We start from the raw sequence: 22,433 nt of genomic DNA on the forward strand, positions 1-22,433 counted from the left end.
ATTATCATTACTGATCTTGGGCAAAAGTTGTGATTAGAGGCAAGCCAATGTAGATTTCTTTTGCATTCCTGATAAACATTGGCCAAAGTATGTATGAGAACATGTGGGGATGCATGTTTACGAATTTTATAGACAGATTCGTGTCTGAAAACTACCTATGAGCCAAATGCTCTGTAAGAAACAAAATCCACATATTAAAAACAAGTTCTAAGATTGATGTCCCTGAATTAATCTACAATCTGTCCTCACTATCTCAGAGACTTTGGGGTCAGGAGGCCTTGAGCTCAATTCTTTTCTGAACTGGCTGTGTTCAACTGAACTTTGATGGCTCTGAGTTCCCTCCTGTGTGAGATGAAAGGACTGGACAAAAGTCTCCTTTCTTTCCTGAAAATCTCAGTGATGTATGGGCAGCTCATATGGAACCTCTCCTAATAAGTTATTTATGATGTTTATTCTACTTAGCTAAAGTCAGCAATAATTCTGTGTGCTTTATTAATGGCCCCCTTTTGTATTGTGCTGACACGTGGGTTGACTCAGAACAGACTATGTCAAAATGGCTCTCTCTAAACATTAAGGAACAGACAGCCAAACCTTCCAGAGAGCTCTGCCTGTCTGCAAAGAGCCAGGTTTCTGCTGAATGATGACCATGCCGTGAGGCACCAGGATAAATGCTCATGCGTGAATTGCTTAATCTTTAAAGCAAACCTGTGGAATACATACGGTTATTATCAACTACGTTTTACAAGGGAGCAAACAGAGACATGAAGGTTAAGTGGCCTTTCCAGGGTCACATAGCTGGTAAGAGGAGGAGTCTGGAAGTTTGATTCCTACGTGCATCGCTAGGTTAGAGTGCTGAACCAGAGAGTACCACATGATGCTCGCCCACTTGAGATATCAAGTCATAACCGTGTGGCACAGACTGCTGGCCTGTAACCCTGATAGTATAGGTTAGTCTATGGTAACCACATATGAAGATTTTCTAGAATATATAGAATATATAGAGAGAATATAGAATATATAGCCTTACTACTGTGTTAAATGATCTATATGTTGCATAGCAAGTTATTTCAAAATACAGGAAGGAAGACATTGGTTGATTTGAGAGAAGCTCACAGCCCAGGCTAGCCTCCAACTCACAATCCTTCCACCTCTACCTCCTGAGAGCCAGGATTACCAATTCACAATCCACCTACCTGTGCTCCTGAGTGCTGGGATTACCAACTCACAATCCCCCTGCCTCTGTTACTGATAGCTAGGATTACCAACTCATAATCCTTCTGCTTCTAGCTCCTGAGAGCTGAGACTACCAATTTACAGTCCCCCTGCCTCTGCTCCTCAGAGCTGGGTTTACCAGCTCACAGTCCTTCCCCTGTGCTCCAGAGAGCGGGGATTACAGGCATGCACCACCACACCTATGACAAGCAGAAGGTAATTCTTCGGTTGTCCTGCTTAGCGGAGTAGCAGTGGTGATAAAGATTGGATTCAGAACTGCCAAGCATTTGGCTCCTTTTCATTTCCTCTGCCAGAACAGACTCCTGGGGCCCCACAGGACATCAGTCATATCTTGTTTGAGACAGATAGCTCTGGTCAAATCCTGTCACATGTTTTCTCTCTCCTTGAAGATATACAGGCAAATTTCTTTCCATTTTATAGTTGAAATACAGAAAAAAATGCACACCAAAGGACTTTACAGAAAATTCTACACAAGTACAATTTATCTCAGATAATGCCACACAGAGATCTTTTTATAATTAACTCAGTGTATTTATTTCCTTGCCTTGTGAGGAAAATTTCAAAAACAAAATTTTGCATTAAAATGTCAGATGGTTTCTTGAAAAGTTTTTTCAGAAAATAAGAACTTTAGATAAGAGAGAACCATGACAGAATTTCAAAAGATAGGTTCAATAATAATTTTATTTTCCCTATATAACTCAGAAAATGTGATTGTCTCTTCATGATGAATTGCCACGGTAGACTTTTATCATTTAATTGCTTTTCTGACATGCATATATGAATGCTAATTTCTTCAAAGACTGAGCCACAACAAAAATTAGGCCATTTTTAATACTTTCCAATGGCATAAATTTGAAAATTATAATTGACTTTTTCAAATCAGATTCCACCTTTAATAGATAATAACACTGTTGTCCACAGAGTCACAGCTTCCCTAACTGTACAATGTCCCAACTGAAAAACCAGAAGATGACTCTGCTGCTGCATAGCATAGGTCTGAGTGGGTTACTCTGCCTGTGGGTTACTAGTGCTCATCTGAGAGATGGAAGAGAAGTGCTTTAGGAAACTCCCAAGCCCACGCAGTCTAAGTGAAGGACTGCATAGTCCTCCTGTTGCTCTCAGCCTCCCATCCTTCTGAGACAAGAGAGAGGGACCTGCTCAATGAAGCAGGACCTGTCGTTACAGCACTGCAACTGAGTCAGGGAGCGATGGGGTTAAACTGCCTGCTTCTGCTCGGTACCTGGGATTCTATCTCCATAGAGAGATCACATCTTCCTTCTCCTATTAAGAAGACCCAGCATAGAAGCTGGAGAGATGGATCAGTGATTAGGAGTACTGGCTGCTCTTGCAGAGAATCTGGATTCAGTCCCCAGGGCTCACTATGGTCTATAATTCCAGTCCAGGGGATCCAATGGCCTCCTCTGGTCTCTGCAGGCACCAGGCATGGCCATTTATGCATTTGTGCATACGTGTGTGCATGCATGCTTGCAAACATTCATGTGTGAGTATGTGTAAGCAAACACTCATACACATAAACTGAAAGTTAATCTTAAAGAAAAAGAGTCAGTGTGTCTGAAGGACATCACTAGTGACTGAGGAATTGTTTAAACATAGTTAACAGAGGAGTCAGACTAGAACATATATCAACACTCCAAATTCCTTCCACAAAAAGGAGGGCACTCTACGGGTAGAACAATCACTGCCTGTGTACCCCTACATGTACCCACACCTGCAGCCACAATGCCTTTATTTCCTACAGTTTCTACATATTACCCTCTTGAAGCCCAATGCCAAGAAGGACTACAGTATTAAAAAAATCCTTGTCCTCCACACAAACATGGAGTTAGTGATATACATGTAGGCAGTTACTCATTTATATAAATATATTCAAATGTATGCATATACCTTTGTATGTAAATATATATACACTTATGTTTACATATTTGTTTTAAAAAGTAGTTTCATCACATAATCCACGATAAACTACTACTTTTTGCTTCCCCTACCCAAGATTTAAAGTTAACAGGCAGGCCGGGCGGTGGTGGCGCATGCCTTTAATCCCAGCACTCGGGAGGCAGAGGCAGGCGGATCTCTGTGAGTTCGAGGCCAGCCTGGTCTACAAGAGCTAGTTCCAGGACAGGCTCTAAGAAAGCTGCAGAGAAACCCTGTCTCGAAAAAACCAAAAAAAGAAAAAAGAAAAAAAAAAACAGGCAGGTGGGACTTAATGTATTATGCTTTTTTCTCTTCCTGTGGTAGACTTGCAAACTGGTCAGAAAAAGATTCTGCTTAGCTTGATACCAAGTGGCACCTTCTTCCCTCATTGTTGATTACAATAAAACCTTCTTCACTATTGAGAGTTTCACCAATAGTTGCTCAGAAAGCTCAGAAGCGTGGATTCTGGCAGCTAGTGAATATTTAAAGATAAAATTAGTGTGGGCTTAAAAAGAGTTACTGGACTGAACATGGAGACGTACATCTGCAATTCCAATCAGGCAATGGAGACAAGAAGAGGGTGAGTTCAAGGCCAGCTTGAGCTACACAAAAGTCCTTTCTCAAATAAAACCATCATCTTCGCCACCATTATTATCAGTCTTGAGCGGGTTTAAGCAGTTCAAAGATAGGAGAGAGAAAGTTCTCGATATTGGTATTTATCAAGTCAGAAGCCTCCCCTCCCCGTAGTTTGCAGACCCTGTAACTTTGATTAGTACCATAAGGAAACCATAGTGAAAAAGTGTATACCAACTGACTGGGAGGACAGCTCAGTCAGTACAGTGCCTGACACACCAGTACAAGGACCTAATTTCCATCCCCCAAAACCCAAGTGAAAAACAGGACATGGTGGTTTGCTCAGATAACCCCACCCCTCTGATTCAAGTGTATCTCTAAGGCACACTGGCCAGCCATCCTAACCTAACTGCTAAGTCCCAGGTCCCAGGAGACCCTGACTCGAAAAACAAAGTAGACAGACCCTAAGAAAAAGCAAGGAGAGTGGATTTTTGTCTTATACACACACACACACACACACACACCATACACGAACTCATGCATGCACGTACGCACACACTACATGCTAGAGACAGCCAATGAACTGCTGACAACAGCTTAAATGATGTGGTGTGGACAGAGGAACAGTGTACTTCTAAGGAGTAATAGCAGTCTGGAGCAAGGTGAAGTTTTTCGGTCCACACTCTGTAGTGCAGTAGTATGTGCAGAAGAGATTTGTCTCGTGACGGTTTTTTGAGACAGTACCTCCAGTAGTAAGGCAGATCTCAAACTCCCTGTATAGCAGAGAAAATAACATTGAACCTCTGATCTGCTGCCTCTGACTCGGTGTGCTAGATTCGCAGTTTTGCAATTGCAGCTCCTGCTCAAGTTCCTGATCTAACTTCACAATGTCCACAGTGATTGACTGTGACCTAAAAGTAAGCCAACTCAACCCTTTCCTCCCAGAAGTTACTTTCTGTCAGTGTTGTATCACAGCATCAGGGAGGGTATTAGAACACTGCCCAGTGTAATCAATCACTGGGAAACCTAGAACAGCACCAAATGTAATCAATCACTGGGAAACCTAGAACACTGCCCAGTGTAATCAATCACTGGGAAACCTCATCCATTTGTTGTGAGAGGCCAACAAATTAGTCATATGAACACCCAAAGGCCATCAAATAACTGATTCACTACATTTCTGTAGGGTAGGCCTTCCAGTTTGTGCCATCAAGTTGGGGAAGACAGAGCGGTGATGTTATTACCGAACGTTTGTTAACGGCTAATACCTCTAAGAGGTTCACGAGCAGCATTGTAACTGTGCACACAGCACAAAGCAGAGTCAGTCAGATTAAGGCAGCCGTGGTACTATGAGGTAATATAACTTGGAGAGTCTGTACATGTGGTCCAGATATCATTCTGTGGATCATGACTATAAAATAGGGAAATAGAAAATTATAAACCACAATATAAAACTTAAAAAAATAAATATATTTGCTATGATATAATAATATAATACTACACTTCAAATACAGTTTCATTGAAGACAGATTCAGAAACTCTGACATAGATCTCAGGAGTTCTCAAAGACCCAGAAAATTCCAGTAGTTTGTGGACCAGTGAGACAAGAGTAATGATTGGAAATAAATGAACAATTTGAGGGGTCCAGCTGTGACAAAGAGTGGGAGGGGCAAAAGGAGGAGGTGTAGACTATCTACCCAGTGAGACTCCATTGAAGAAAACTGATTTTCCATTTGCCGGCAGGTGTCAATGTCCCATCTACTGGGACCCTGTGTCCACTTCCCCTCTCAGTGCTGGGATCCCATCTAACTTGAACCTGAGCTGGTCTTGTATACTAGCCTCTGTGAATTCATATATGCAGCAGTCCCATTGTGTCTGGAAGACACTATCAAACCACACCTTTAATGCATTGAGAAGCTCCTGTTCCTAAATCTACAAACAGTAAAAGAAAAGCTCTCTGTCTAGAATCCATGCAGAGATGCAACTCTTGCTAAACTTGTTTACTGAAGGCTTCTAGTACTGTAATTTAATTTTCTACCAAATTGTTATTGAACTTGAAGATTAATGAAAACATTTTGAGTTTTTTGAGACTTTTTTTAATCCACACTTACCATGTAGCCCAGGATGACTTCTAATCACAGCAATCCTCCTGCCTCATCCTCTCACCTCCTTTAATTATAGGTATGAACAAACATAACCAGTGAAAACTGCTCTCTGGGTTGTTTGGGGGTTTTTTTTTTGTTGTTTGGTTTGGTTTGTTTTGGTTTGGGTTGGGATTTTTGGCTTTGTTTCTTTGGTTGGGTTCTTGCAGTGCAGGGGTTTGAACCCAGAGCTTTAAGCATGCTAGGCAAGTGTCTACCACAGAAGTTAGAGTTCCTTTGATATGCCTCTCCAAATTCTGTACTGTTTTGTTCTAAGACAAGTCCTTGCAGCCTTGACTGGTAGACTAGCCTCAAACTCTTAAATGGCCCAGACTGAGATCACAGGCACGCACCTCCGCCCCCAGCTCTGAAAGCTTCTTCAGTGATGTTGTCCTGGTTAGGTTTTAGTCAGTCTGAAAACTGTTGGAATCATCTAGGAAAAGGACTCTCAATTGAGAAAATGCCTCCATGAGACTGCCCATAGGTAAGTCTGTGGGGCATTTCCTTGATTTATGATAATGTGCATTGGACCAGGTTACTGTGGGTGGTTCCTCCCCACGCAGGAGGTCCTGGGTTACGTGAGTAAGCAGGCTGAGCAAGTGATGGGGTGTCAGTCAGTAAGCAGTGTTCCTCCATGGCTTTTCTTCAGTTCCTGCTTTTGGGTTCCAACTTTAAATTTCTGCCCTGACTTCTCTGCAAGATGGAGTGTGACCTATAAGATGAAATAAATCCTTTATTTCCTGGGTTGCTTTTGGCCATGGTGTTTTATTGTGGCAATAGAAACCCTAACTGAAGCGAATTTAGAGGCCTGGATGCCATGGAGTATGGGTTTACAATTCTTACCCGTAGAGTCTTACATGCCTGAGGCTGAATTAGGGGAGTTACACTTAGTTTGAGGCTAGCCTAGGCTACAGCAAGAGATCCAGGTGAGCTTTGGCTACAGAGTGTAAAATCATGGTATCTCATTACTGGAGTGAGTGTTTCCTGTGTGAGGAACTTAGATGAAAATCATCAAGTACTAGCAAATATTTCCACATTTTATAAAGTTTTAACTCTTAAATTAAAAAAATACAACTTCTAGCTAAAATAGAAAAGACAGCCAAGAATAGACCATCAAAGAATGACACCTTGAACATAATTTGTTTCAAATGAATGGAAGTATTCTATTAGAAATTAGACAATTAGAAAGAAAACAAAAAGATATATTTTAAATACATAAAAGTTTCCTTTCATGGTCTGTGCCTATTGTGTATAAAAAGTAGGGTTTACTAGGGCAGAAAATTTTATTCATAAAAAAATTTAACCTGTAAAAATATTTGAGCAAAATTTTTACAATCCAAATAGTAGGATTGGTTCCAAGAGGCCCAAAACTGTGTTATAGGTGGGGATGTGCTGATAACTGTTTGATGTATTGAATATTGATGTCTGGGAGGAGTCAAAGGGCTCTGTGATATAACATTTGCCACTTTCTATGATAAAAATGTTCCTACCGTTGTTTTAGCATGCCAGCGCCATGTTAGAAAATATGGGTGCTGGGAAGAGATGCCCAAGCACACATCACTGTATGATGTTTTCCTCTATGAATGAAGTAGACATATGTAATATTAGTAACATTGGTAATTTAAAATATAGTTAAACAGAATTGAGTTTTAACTCTTAAATTTTTATAAATGTAAGTTAATTTATATAATTTAATTTTTTAATATTTTACTTACTTTGGAATTTTTGTACATGTACATAATGTATCTTGATCATATCAACCCCCTACTTCTCCCTCCAACCCCCCCAGGATCCTTCCCAACTTATCTCCCTCCCACCCCATGTCCTGTTTATTTATCTATTATGCTGTGATTTAACAACTGACCTCAGGGTTTCTGAGTTTCAGAGTTTCCTTAGCCCTCAGGAGCTTTCCAGTCCCCACACTGGAATACCTAACAGGGAGAAGGCAGAGATTGTGGTAAACACCTTCAAGTGCCCAGGGCGACTCCAGACACACACACCCACAGCCTCAGTAGCACGGAGGCTGAGCAGCCTCGCTTGGGGTCTTCTGTGTGACATGAGATGAGAAACATTTCTCTGCAAGCTGTCACCAGGACTTTCCTCTTTCGGGGAACAAGCACCTGCAATCCCTGTGGTTCCCTTTGACCTTCACCAGCAGTACCTCCGGAAAGTCCTTGTACTTACTCCTTTTTAGAACCCGAATTTCCTTAGGGCAGGGTTCCTCTTAAACTTAGGCACAAATATTATACTAACAAAATATGTCTTAACCGGGCATGGTGGCACACGCCTTAAATCCCAAGCAGTCAGGAGGCAGAGGCAGGCTACATAGTGAGATTCTATCTTTAAAAAAAAAAATCAAATGTATGTATATGTGTGTGTGTATCTGTGTGTATATACATATATGTAAAATAGACGTTTAAATGGTTATTAAATATATATAACTAAAAATAAGTTAGTCAAATATTTGAATATTTGAATGGATGGGATGGATATTTAGAGGAAAGATAAATTTACTACAGACACATTTGGAAGGATGGATAAATGCATCATAATTGGATGGAGAGATGGATGGATGGACAGAAAAAGAAAAAACTTGTACTGAACATAGAAATACTGAAAACAACTGATTGTGTAACAGTATTTTTAAGAGTTTTCAAGGACATACATTTAAATAAATGCTTTTACTTTCAGAGAAAGAATGATCCCTATGCTCTTGCGTCCCTGGTGTCCTTTGCAGTGAGGAAGATGCCCTATAAAGACCAGCCAGCAACACTCCCCACAGGGAGCATAGCAGTGAGTATCTCTTTAAGAACAACAGGTACAAATGATAAAGTTACTTCTATAGCACTGTTTAGCTTGGGCTTGGTTAAAACAATTACATGAATTAGTGAATATTGCTCTCCTCTTTATCCCACCATTTTTTCTTTCATTCTAGAAATTTCCCAGTGCCTTTTGATCCAGTTATTAAATTTTCACATACATTTCTACATTAAAAACTACAGGTGCAAGACTCACACTATACAGCACTTTCTAAGTCAGTTGTTCTGTTTCAGAGAAACACATTCCAATAGGAATAGTGGCCATAGCAAATCATACTGAGTTTTAAATTTTGATAACAACATGGTGAGTCTGGTAGGGAGAGAGGAAACTTCCCCAGACCAGTGCAAACTTTTAGAGCTCTCTGTCCTTTTCATGCCAAGAGCAATTCTGAGTTAAGAGGTGGAGGAAATATGAGCTTCAGTTGACCAAATATTGCTTTCTAAAATCGAGACTATTAAATACCACTAAACTTCATAGAAGCCACAGAACAATTTTTGACATCTTCAGGATTGTGGCAAACCCATGCAAATATGAGAAAGGCATTGTTGGGAGCACCAGCAGTATGGTTAATAAAACTTTGCCTTTACGGTTCCTTACAAAGACCATCTAACCCTGAAAAACTCAGTTCTCCTAATAGCAATATTAAAGCCAGGCATGGTGCACACACCTTTAATCCCGGCACTCAGGAGGAAGAGACCTGGAGATCTCTGTAAGTTCAAGGCCAGCCTGGTTTGCCTAATGTTACCAGGACAACCAGGGAGATGTAGTGAGATCCTGTCTTGAAACAAACAAAACAGTATTAAAGTTTCAAGCCTCATTACTTAGTTATCAGTGGGTATTTCCAGCCTCCAGTTTGAACTCTGAATCCCTAGGCCTTTGTTTTTCAAAATGTGACTTGTAAACCAGGACATCTTCTGAGAGCTGGTTAGAAATATAGATGCAAGCTTCACTCTAAGCGTGTATTGAATCAAAATTACCAGGACATCCACAGGGTCAGGTTTGGGAAGCCCTCCTTTAGAATCTAGGTAGTTGATCCCTTTGTTGTCCATCCATTTCCAGCCCTGGTCTTCCACTTCACTGTAATGGTTCATCTTTGCAGACTAATTAACCTTTGGCTATAGAAATTAGGGGTTGAAGAAATAGTTCAGTCAGTAAATTGCTTTCCTTGTAAGCATGAGGCCAGGATCTGGAGCCACATCCTTTAAAAGGAGAAGGCGACTGGAGAGATGCCTCAGTGGTTAAGAGTGCTAGTTGCTTTTCCAGGGGACCAGAGTTTGAGTCTCACCACGTGGTAGCTCACACCATCTATTAGTAATTCCCTTTCCAGGGAACTCGATGTCCTCTTCTGGCCTCTGTGGGCACCAGTCATGCGTGCAGTGCACAGACATATATGCAGGCAAAACGCCCATGTACAGAGTACAAAATAAATAAAAGGTGGTGGGCTGGATGGTGCACACCTATACTCCCAGCACGGAGGCCGTAGAGACAGTCTCACCAGGCCTCAGGCTCCCTGGACAGCCTGTCTCACCTTCCTTACCAGTTCTAGGCCCGTGAGAAACCCTGTCACAAAAGAAAAATAAAAGCAAAGGTGGACTAACACCTGAAGTTGTCTCCACACACACATACACATGCGCCTGCTCACAAACACACACGTGTATGTGTGCACACATAGACACACACTACAAAAATAAATGAAACAGATTATCTATTGATTATTCTTTCAGTCTCAACTTTGAGTATACAGTGAGAATATTTACTCATGTAGAAATATTTACGCATGTAGAAATGTGTACATCTTGAGAGCTCGCTCCATGCATCTGGACTAAATAGTTTGGGGGCAGGGCCCTGCGACTGATTTACAGCCCTTACAGGAGGAGGCTCCTCAGGGGGAGCCAAAGCTGAGAGATTTAACGCCACAGATCACTAAGAGGAAAAGCAAAGGCTTTGAAGCCCTTCAATCTAATTTGAAACCATAGCAATCATATGAAACTGTTAAGATAATTAATAAAATTTCATAATCAAACTTGTAGTGGTTTGCAAGAGATAATTAAGTCTCCAGTCTCAATAAATGTTAATAACATCCCCAAATGTCTTCTCGTCTCTCTCTAAGTCTGGTAAGCCTGCACTGGAAATGACAATAAAGATTTGAGCAATGGGTTTTAAAGTCAGCATAGCCACATCTTTCTTCATTTAGATCACTTCTCTCTCTCTCACAAGTTGTCTGCTATAGCCTGGATTTATGTTCAACCCAGCACACAGAGGCTTAGGGCTTTTAATACTGAGTGTTCATCCAAAGAGGTTCAAAGACTTGAAGCTCTCAGGGAGATAAATCCAGACCCCTTTTGTTTTCTTGGAGCACGTGTTTCATAACAAAAACACATGTTCCAGTCGATTCCATCAACAGGATCGCATCCTTCAGGGCTGGCTACAGGTGACAGCCTGCTGTTCTCAACTCATCTCAAAAGATCCATGAAATGATCAAATGCATGCTTCCTCCCACGGCACCATCCGTTACCATATTAAAAACAAACAACAAAAAAAAAGATCCGTTATCTGATGACGAAGATTTACCGCATCGTTTAGGTAGAGGTTATTGGAAAAACATTTAGCAAGGGAACTGCTTTCAAGTCTCCCAGTATCTGACTCACAGGGGAAGACCTTGCCAGTACATAGCTGTTCAGTGTAGGGAACCAGTCTGCTCTCCCTGTGGCTTAGAGAAACTCCTGCTGGAGGGGGCAGACATCTTGTTGAGAAAGTTCTCAAAGGTCTCTCCATTCTTCCTCTTAGAAAGAGCCCCGCCAAAGAGAAATACTGTACAGTGGTTTAATCAGTCACTTGAGAATCAGCCAATGTCCATCTGGACACTGGGAAGACTTTGTAGTGAGAAGTTGATATATGATTGTTTTCCTAGACTCTTGTGTGGGACGGTTGGTTGGTTTGTACTTCCTTTTCAACGTGGTCATAAGTCAGCCGTATCTTATAAGTTAGATCTGCTTGTGTAGGAAATAGTCCCCACCTGCCATTCACGCAGCATCTGAATTGGTAACACACAAACTCCTCTCAGAGGTGAGGCAGGGGTTTAGAGGCATACCAATTCATCTTAAGTCATCACAGCACAGGGGAAAAAAGAAAGATTATTCAATTACTTGAATGCTTTTTTTTACTGATTATTGAGACATAGGCATTTGCATGTTAATCAACAAACACCCACTTCCACAATTTACACCTAGGAGAAAGGATTGTTGTCTAGTATAAATGTAAAAATGATTATTATTATAAACTATTTCACGAAAATACTTATGTAAAAAAATCTCTCCTGGAAGTTACAAATACACTTCATTTTCAGATTTTTTTTTTTACAAAACTTCAACATTTATGAACAGAATTCATGAATGAGATGGTATTTTTGGAGTATAGAACTCTGACGGGATGGCGTGATGCCGAGGGCTGTTAACTGTGTGCTCAGCTGTTCCCCTTTGTGTTTCTATTTTGTTCTAAATGGCATTGTAGGTAAAGCATCTTGGTACATTTATTAAAACATTCGCCTGCCCCCATTGCAGTATGTTTGCATAAGATGTTGTGATCTGTAAGCACACATGTTAATGTTAATTACAGTTGCAAACACAAGGAAGCTGTGTTCCTCCCACCTTGGTGTTTTCTCATCAAAATACCCCAAATTATACCATCAATATCAATGATGGAATGTAGACATATTGAAGTTTATTTATAGTCTTTCAACCATAATAAAGAACAGCAAGATTTACGATTTGATGGAGGTAAGATTAAATGGTCCCTGCTCAGGATCACTTTGAGAAAATCCAACTGTTCATAATTTATAGATTCCACTTCCTAAAGCCACAGATAAAGATAATAAGTGAGTTGCTAAGTTTTTATACTATTTCTTTAAATAGCTTCAAGTTCCTGATAAGCAAAACTGCATAAAAGCAGTTGATTTGTTGGCTGGCAACTGGACTCCCCACTATATCTTAACTTCTCCGGTTACTCAATATTAACCCTTGTTGGGAAATTGAAGAAGCCAATCAGAAGCCTGGGCTCTGGAAATAAATCTTTAAAGCTTTCAATTTTTTGAGGGGGAAGAGAGAGCACGCACGTGCGCACATGCAAACACACACACACTCACACGCACATGCGCACACACACACACACACACACACACACACACACACACACACACGCATGCAGGCATGAATCTAGTGGAGGTCAGAGGACAACCCAGGAATTGGTTCTCTCCTGCCACCTTGTGGAATCCAGGGATTGCACTCCGGTCGTCAGGGCTTCTTTCCAGCGCAAGCCTAAAGTAAGCGCTCTGTACAGTATGTGCCGCGCACTCTGCTGTGAGACAGACCAATCCTACAGGGAAGGGTTGGATGGGTCAGCTGACCTCACCATTGTGTCACATGGACAATGCCATGCGTGTAGAGTCCCAGTTCCTAAAATGTGGGGCTGCGGGACAAGCTCATAACTTGATTGCATTTCCATTCTATAAAACGTGACTGGGAAGAACCTGGTGTCATACAAATGTTTTTTTTTTTTTTTCCATTAAGCACAGTTAGTGTTGCAGGGCTGCATTTCACTCTAGCGTTGACACCTTTGCAGCGGCTGCTTGCCGCCTGTGTTCAGAGCAACCGAACTTTGGAAACAATCAAAAAGAATGTAAGAAATAATTTACTTTTTAAAATATTAATAGCACGTTTAAATGATATTAAATTTGTATTAACACGTAGTACTTGATATTTGGGTTTGAACAGCATATTGTTAAAGTTAGTGTCTCCTATTCTCATTTTTTTTAAATGTGACTGATACAAAATTTGAATTCACAGATGTCTAATATTTCTTTTGGGCAGCAGTGAGCAAGACCAAGGTCACAGCTGATGAGTCTGAGAATACGGGGTGTTTCATATTACTTGACGTAAACACACATTTCTCGGCATAAATCGCAGTCGTAAGAAACCTCATCAGTGGTACACTTTCTCATCAGTTTTGAGCCTGTGGCTACTCCAAGCTAAGCTTCCCGAGGGCTTGTCAAGATGAATATGAGCACTGGAAACGACCGAGCTTTGGTGTTTGTCAGTACTTTATTTTCATTCACATATTTCCAGAGTTATCTTCCTATTCCCCACCACCATGAATTTAAACAAACATAGGTCCTAGCGAAGTGACCAGTTAAATTGTTTCCTTTTAAAGCCGCATACAATTTAAGTCTCTCGTTTATCTCTGCAGAGCAGTACGTCTCAGGAAGAGCTGTGCTTTGCTAGCGACCCGCCATTACGGTGGAGTCACAGGTCGGAATGTTTCCTGACTCCCTTCTTTCCGAGGCATAGAGCTCTCCCAATGGGGCGTGGTGTTCAGCTCTTTGAGGTCACTCTGTTAACTCTGCATTGCCTGCCTGTCCACTGACCCTGGTGTCACAGCTTCTAACTGTGAAGCATAAATGCCAAGTCATCTTAGGGAGACACCAGGGTAGACAGAGGTCCGCAGCAGCACCAACCTTAGACTGTGCCATTGGATCAGAGGCAGAGGGAAGCCCTCAAGTCCCTCAAGGCCTTCTATCCCTTCCCCTTCGTGAACTGGATGGGGCTAAGCAAGAAATATACATGGCATGGAGAGTTCTTACACTTCAGGGTACTCAGAGGGATGGGAGGAAGTGATAGCTTTAAAATAAACCTACTCTTCCTGGAAGCAGGTTGGCCACAGTTTTGATAATGAGAAATTCAGAATTCTGGAACTAAAAGAGGATTTCAGAGTTTGGGATCACCACGTGGTGATCATCTCCCACGCACTGCCTAAGGCACGGCTGCCAGAATCTCTGGAAACAAATATAAGCCAAGAACCACGAGAGTTGCTCCCTGGTTCAGACGCCCCTGCTGAGAACACGTGTCCATCCCTTGCTTGAATTGTGCTTTCTCACTACTGTTGTGAGAGAGAAAGTCCTTCAGGTATCTTTCTTTGATCTTTGTGGTGGTCTTCCATGCTTCTTTCAACAGACAGACTGACTTTTGACACAGTCCATAAAAGCTTGCAATGACCAGGTAGGGAGGTCACCTGGTGAAGGACACATAATCCATTTATATATCTGCTAGATGGGGGTGTGGATTAAGAAGGGAGGAACAATAGAACCAGGAAGAACTGAGCAGAACATTGGCAAGGGTCATAGCTAGTTAAGAAGGCAGAACAAACACACACATACATACATACAAACATAAAAACATACATACATACATACATGGGTGTGGTTAGGGCCCAATATTAGGTTCCAGTGAGGCAAATGCCCAGTCATTTCCTGCCATACCAGTTCACAGCTACCAACTAGCCACGAGTTTCCCTCACAATTCCCTTTAGGATTGTGGTCTAGAGTTCTCAAGTAGTTTCTTTTTTTTTTTTTTTTTTTTTTTTTTTTTTTTTTTTTGGTTTTTCGAGACAGGGTTTCTCTGTGGCTTTGGAGCCTGTCCTGGAACTAGCTCTTGTAGACCAGGCTGGTCTCGAACTCACAGAGATCCGCCTGCCTCTGCCTCCCGAGTGCTGGGATTAAAGGCGTGCGCCACCGCCACCCGGCTCAAGTAGTTTCTATGTTACTACTAACATAGTTTCTATGTTAAATACATTCAATGAATGCATTTAAAATGAAGAGCATATAGACCAATTTAAAGGAAGCAATGCCTATTACCGTAAAGCCAGACACCTATATCAAGCATGGTAGATAATAGTCAGTTCCAAGAATATTCTATATTTTTATTTTCTCTGTGCAAAGCTCTCAGCGGCATAAATTAGTCCTCTCCACTTTACATAGGGGTCTGTAGCTTCCTTGCACAGACTCCCAGCTCTGGAGCAAGAGAGTTCCTTCTTCTGACCGTGTGGGCCTCATTCTCCTCCAGGAATCTTTACAACAGGGCTGGTGGGGGGGAATGACATGGGCTCCTATCATCTCCAGGTGCTTTCTCCAGCTCTGTCCATGAAAACTGGACTTGGGCTTGAAGGCAGCCCAAACCCATGAGGACAATACCACACCACTTTACACAGTTCAGCATCAATGTAACAACCATCAGAGTGTCTCCTACAAATAATGATGTTTAGTGGGGAGTAGAACAGCACTGCAATGGGAATGCATTTGCTATAGCAAACTGAATGTAATTGGAGAAGCCAAGGGAAGGAAAATAGTGTGTGTGTGTGTGTGTGTGTGTGTGTGTGTGTGTGTGTGTGTGTTGAAGTGGCCTTTTTGATCTCAACAGAATCTTCTTTTAAGATTTTCTTTTTATTTATATGTATGGGTATGTGAACATCTGTGTGCAGGTGCCTGCAGAGGTCAAAAGAGAAAGTCACATCTTCTGGAGCTGGGTTTATGAGCAGTTTCAGATGCTGGGAATCAAACTCCCATCCTCTGCAAGAGCAGAAAGTGTTCTTAAGCCTTAAACCATCTCTCTAGCCCCCTCCCCCACGGCAGAATCTTTGTTACTGATTATTATCAAGCAATCATTCATAAAAACCCTCCTTCATACTGCCTTTGTTTATTCCTGTTTGTTAGAACTTACATAAGTGGCTTCACTCTCATTCTGACTATTTTTACATCAAGTAATTCCATAAAAATGCAAGCTAGGGGCTGGCAAGATAGCTCACTGGGTAAGAACACATGCTGCCAATCCTGATAACCTAAGTTCTAGTCACAGAATTCACGGGATTCTATGGACACAACTGCTGAAAGAAAGAAGGAAGGAAGGAAGGAGGGAGGGAGAAAGGGAGGGAGGGAGGGAGGGAGGGAGGGAGGGAGGGAGGGAGGGAAGGAAGGAAGGAAAGAAGGAAGAGAAAGAAGGATGGATGCAGGGTGGCTAGCCTCAAGTTCTCAGCTGTCATTCAGTACCAGATCACAAAGTCTACAGATGAAGAGGTCCAGTACTGACATTAATTAGTGACATTAACTCTTGAATATCTAATATTTCATGATTGTTCACAAATTCACCTTTCAGTGAGATTAGCTGACTTGCATGAAGATGAAGTTAACACTTGTAGCCCTTTGTTTGCATAGAGGTCCACATTTACCTGGATTTCAGTCTAGGGTTCCATGATTAAAGGTCACCACCCAACAAGTATATGTTATTACATTTTCATGTAGCCTCTTAGGCATGGGTGTGTGTCTGTTTTAGAGAGCCCACATTCAGCCACTATGACCTCCTAATATCCCCTCGAATTCCTTCAGCTATCATGAGCATCGCTTCACAATGATCTTCAGTAGCAAACTGGCAGTTCTTGCTTGTCTCATCAGACAGTCACTTTGCTTTCTTTTCAGATTAAGACATCAGTCATCTGGGCCACTCCAAATGTCTCCTTCTCAATTCCACTGTGGGTCATAATACTAGCAATCCTTCTTGGCTTGCTGGTTCTGGCCATCTTAACTTTAGCATTATGGAAGGTAAGCGAGCTTTCTTTGCATTTCCTTTGGGGTTCAGAAGCCATTGAGGAGGTGAAAGGATATTGTTAGAAAATATTAAATATAATGATAAAGTCATAAGCTGCTGGTTTTGATAAATCCTCAGGACAGAAGAAGAGTGTGTCTATTTTGTTTTGGAATTTAGCACATGTGAAGATAATATTGTGAAAGATGGGGGTAAACTGCTTCCACACTGAAGTTTTTGAGGGGAGGTGATTTTATTTGAGTGATAGGAATAGAGCCTGGGGCTTTGCACAGGCTTTCTCTCCTGAGAGACATTCCCAGACCTTATCTTGAGATTTCTAATAAATAAATATATTGAATAATTGTCTTAAGACCCGTGATCTTCTTTTCAATGGGCTCAGAGTAATTTCATCATTAGCAAGACTCCTTTTTCTTTTCAGTAACCAGGAAGTTGCGTGTTTTGCTGACATGAACCTATCATCAGCCCTTTGAATTTCTCTTTAAAAGCAATACAACTATGCAGCTAATATAGATTGATTCTCGTTTTTTTTTTCCATTTCAACTATTAGGCCAAATAGGCCATGCATAAGGTGTGTGGAGTGAGTTTTCCATCCTGCCAATTAGTTTGTCTCTAGTAGAAAATCTTAACGAATCATTAGGGATGTCCTGCTGAGGCTTGTTCTGAAAGTCCATAAGAGCATCAGATCTAAAGCCAAGTGTCTTGTCCATCTGCCAAGTTACACGGAGTCTCTCACTCTAAATAAAAAGCGGTGTCACAATGACATTTCACATCTCGGTCCACCACTATTGTGTGGCCCTCTGAGAACATGGCAATTATAAATTTTGAAACAATAGGCAGCAGTCTGCTTTACAGAACTTAGAAAACTTTGTTTGAGCTGAAGAATAGCTTTTCCAATCATTAACAGCTGCCTGTACTGTCCTGAGCCCATACAGTCCCTGGCACACACGTAGAGATAAGTTCAGCATTATTCTGCTCTTTGTGGTAACTGGATATCACTCTATGTGCTAAATTAGAGAGTACCCTACTAGTCTTGCAAAGAAACTCTTTCTGTGCTTCCCACATGAGAAACAATAAATAATAATTCTAAGGTTCTGGGAAAATAAGCATCCTCTGTGGTTAAATATTAATTTGAAATTCAATAGAAAGACAATTCTGGAGCCATCTTTACCAGAGTACTGGTAAATTTGTAGAAAGTCACAAGGATGTTCCATGCTGCCTGGTGCTGTTATTGACATAAATCACAAATTGGACCTTCCTCTAAACACTGTATGTCCCACCAAGTCCAGAAGAACAGACAACAATGTCACTTCTCCCTACAGAACACAGGGAACAACACATGTCAGGTCAACTGTGGGGCACCATGAGGGAAGCATGCAGAAAGACAGAAGGATCCTTAGCGCACTAGTGACAGTATGGGATATGTGAGTGGCTTCTGTAAAATGAAGACATTCTGCCACTACTTCCTTTGTGGTGGGAAGAAGGCAACAGATGCACTGCCAACCTTGTCTGGGCAATGAATTCTCTCCACCAGTAACCAACACTCTGATTTTCCCTCTAATTTGGACAATTAGACCGATAGTATTCACATATCTTATGTTTCTTATAAAATGCGTAAAATGAAAATTCCTTAAATAAGGTATTTCACACACTTTCCAGATGACTTGATTTTTCTTTCTCCTAGTGTGGCTTCTTTGATAGAGCAAGACCGCCTCAAGATGAGATGACAGACAGGGAACAACTGACCAGCGACAAGACACCAGAGGCATGACTCGGAAGCATGGAGCCCTAACATTCAAACACTGGTCCTGTTCAAAGAAAGAAGGGATGTGACCGCAAAATGATCAGAGCCTTCCATATGTGCCAGTGACCTAGGGAATGGAAGGTGCCTAAGGATCACCTTGTCTGCTCCACGCATGGGCAAGGAGCGCAGAGAACCCTGTGGGAAAAGGAACCCCTGACACTGTAGAAACAACCAGCAGTTGTGACAATTCCTGATGCGTTCACCATTTCACTTCTGGCTGAGAGTTTGGAATGGCTGTGCGGACTCAGACGGCTGTCCAGATCAGCCCAATGTGACTTTCAAAACTGATTCCTACAGAGATGAGATGAACTAAGGTTAAACACTACTGCAACCCAATGGACTTTCTGACACCTCCCTACAGAAGAGCAGCCTTTCTAAGGATGCGATGGCTCAGGGAGACAAGCAATGTGTTGTCAGGACTGTGAAAGTATTTGTGGAACAACAGAGATCATGTAGTTAAGTGAGAACAAAAAAAAATGTATTTATTTATTTTCCATTTCTCTAGGTAGAGAATCAGGCCATCTAGAGGATATCGAAATTAAGATTTAGTTGGCTAGATTTCAACATCATTCTGCTTATTTCTTCTTAAGACAACTACTCTGTGAAGATAAGATGTTTAATTGGGCTTCTTAGTGTGTTAGATGGGGTTACCCACAAATTGGTATTAGGGGTCAGTTTTGCTAATATCTTGCTGCCTGCTACCTGGAGTTACCTTTCTTCGTGCTCTAGAGGAACCCACATCTGCATAATTCAACACAAAATTTTGTATTTATAGTTCTTTTTGTACATGTAAAAAACTATTTCCACTGATTTCTTTAAAGAATTCATTTTAAGGTACTCACTACCCTATGGTGTTTGATTGAAAGTACGGGCACAAGTTGTAGAGTCCATATAAAAAGTAATTTAGCAATATGGGTGAATCTTATTTTAATAGTTTACACACCATTATTTACCTTGGGATCCACACACCTGTTTTTGTTGTAATATCTCATGCTTATATAAAAGAGAAAATGTGTTGAGTATAAATCAGATGGAGATATATGTAGTTATACAGGTGTGAGGCAAATGGAAAACTCACTCCTAAGGACCTAACAATATTTTTAAAGCTTCATTACCCACTCCTTACTATTAACCTCTCCTAGAATGTAATCTTGGAAAATAATCTTCTATACTTAAGCTATTTTACCATCGTCTTTACTTAGTCATCCAGAAAATGTTGCTTAAAGCTCTTGTAAATAATCCATAATCGTTTGTAATGCCACCATTTTGAAGTAATATTGACCAGCCAAATGCGTATGAATGATCTGCACAATTTTATATCCTTTTTATACTAATGAAAAATTGCTAGGGAGAAATGCTGAACAAAATTTTATGTGCAATATATAAAAGACCTATGTATCTGGGGCATGTTTACACTGGCATTAGTTATTTTTTTAATTAATATCCTGAATACGAAGTCTGATACAACAAGCTGACCAAAATCCTAACCGTTTCAGAGCAGTCTTGAAAATCTGTGTCTCAATTTCAGCAATGACACTTTGTTTGAAAGATGAGCCAAACTCACAGACAGTAAATTTTATGTGGTGCCTTAACCTGGAAAGGAGCCACTTGGCTTCGGCTGCCGAAGTTCCTTGGAAAGCAAGTGGAAGACACAGAGACAAATATTGTTGCTGTTCATCATCCCCTGCTTGTCAATTAAATCTGTCCCGGTAGCTGGATCATGTCTACCAGGAGCTCACATCTAGCTCCCCGTCTGTGTGATTTGTGTATGGGAGTTTTGAGGGTTCCATACCAGCCTCTGGAGTAGTCGTCACTATTTGTCATTTTGGTAGAACCAGTTTCATAGTCAGAAAGCCATCCATTTGATATAATTTGAGGGATGACAACAGCTCTCTCTACACTGCATAATGACTTACCTTTGTGATTCCTGATGTGGGACCAATAAGGAACTCAGAGAACTCTTAGAGCTAAACATCAGATTTGGGGGAGACAGTTTATATAGCCTAATGGGAAAAACTAGACATGTCAGGAGGAAAATGGGACCAACACAGAAAAAGATATGGTGATATCAAAGGGAAACCATGGCTTCCCGTTGTCTCCACTGAAGAAGTACACAGCAGGTTGTCATCCACATGCACACAGAAAACTGAGGTCAGGGGAAGCCTCCTGTGGGATGTTCTGAGACATGCCAACCTCACAGAGAACACTAGTATACAACAATGCTCACAACATTGCTGAGTCCTTCATAACTCGTGTGCTGGGCTTCACCAGGAGCTTATCGGTGTTTCTCTTCATTAAGTTCTTTTTTCTAGTTCTTGCAGCTGTTTTCTTTTATGTATAAGACACGGGGAAATGAGCAGATTTTGTAAACTTGGAGAATTTTATACAATAAAGTAATAATGTTCTAGTCATCACTGAAATCCAAATCTTAGAACTCTTGTTTTATTTAAATACATTTGTAGAGATGGTGGAGATTTTCATGTACCTATTTGCATTGTCACCAATAAAATTAAAAATTAAAGGCAAAAAAGCTTGTGTATGGCTTATTTCATGTACTACATGAAGCTTTTCCATTTATAATAGACCAGCAGCTAAGAATTCTTTATACCTTTCTGCCTTGATTCCTTTTTTATAAGAACACGTAACATTGGAAGAAGTTACCTTTCCATAGTAAAACTGTTGTACACTTAGCTTGGGGTGCTGGCTGTTCGACTGAGTAATTGAGCCCTTTAAAACATGGGTACTTTATAGTCATGGATGACATCAGAAAGGAGGATCAAATGTTTGCATCATTCCTAATAGTTCCACACTAGTGAAACTGATCGGTCTGTTGTTTTTTAATTTGCACATCCAGCTCTTTTATAAAGCTCTTCCTTCCATCTTTAGCCAGCTTCAAGGTTCTTCTGTGCCCCCATCCTCCATTTGACTCACTTCCCACCTGTGCTTATGATTAGATTGCAACCTGATTGCCTTTCAGTGTGAACAATCACCACGTCTTTTCAACTATGTGCTTCCTACACCTAGCCACAGCACCTAGTGTATAGTGGATGTTACAGAAACTGAGGCACAAGTGGACATATATTTGCCTACTAAATATTCATGGTGGACATGTACTTTAATAAACCACTTCAAATATTAAATACCAAAGCAGTCCACATTTCTACTTATAATGTCTGTACAATATTATTAGAAGTTGATTGATTACTTCCAATTTAAAAATTCTGGCTTCAGAAATCTGAAACTTTTGAATGTCAACAGGGCCCAAAAAATTCCATATTTGACCTGATGTAATAGATCCCAATTAAAACACGTGCATGGAAGCTGGAGAGATGAATTAATGAATGAGTGTGCTGTGCTGGTTAGTTCAATGTCAGCTTTACACAAGCTAGAGTTATCTGAAGGGAGGGAACTACAACTGAGGAAAGACCACCCTAAGATCCAGCTGTAAGGCATTTTCTTAATTAGTATTAATGGGGAGGGCTCAGCCCATTGTGGGTGGAGCCATCC

At 41.0% G+C, this 22,433-nt stretch overlaps 1 protein-coding gene across 1 annotated transcript in view; it reads left to right on the top strand.

Moving 5' to 3' along the window:
• Itga8 (integrin subunit alpha 8) overlaps positions 1-21,405 on the top strand; it is a 176,573-nt gene extending 155,168 nt beyond the window's left edge. The window contains exons 28-30 of the mRNA XM_038333456.1: positions 8,571-8,672; positions 16,999-17,121; positions 18,807-21,405. Of these exons, the coding sequence (XP_038189384.1) occupies positions 8,571-8,672; positions 16,999-17,121; positions 18,807-18,893 (312 nt within the window). The 3' untranslated portion in view covers positions 18,894-21,405. The remainder of the gene's footprint in view (positions 1-8,570; positions 8,673-16,998; positions 17,122-18,806) is intronic.
• The last annotated feature ends 1,028 nt before the right edge of the window (positions 21,406-22,433 follow it).

This window comes from Arvicola amphibius, chromosome 6 (genome assembly GCF_903992535.2).
Source record: "Arvicola amphibius chromosome 6, mArvAmp1.2, whole genome shotgun sequence".
Taxonomy (NCBI): domain Eukaryota; kingdom Metazoa; phylum Chordata; class Mammalia; order Rodentia; family Cricetidae; genus Arvicola; species Arvicola amphibius.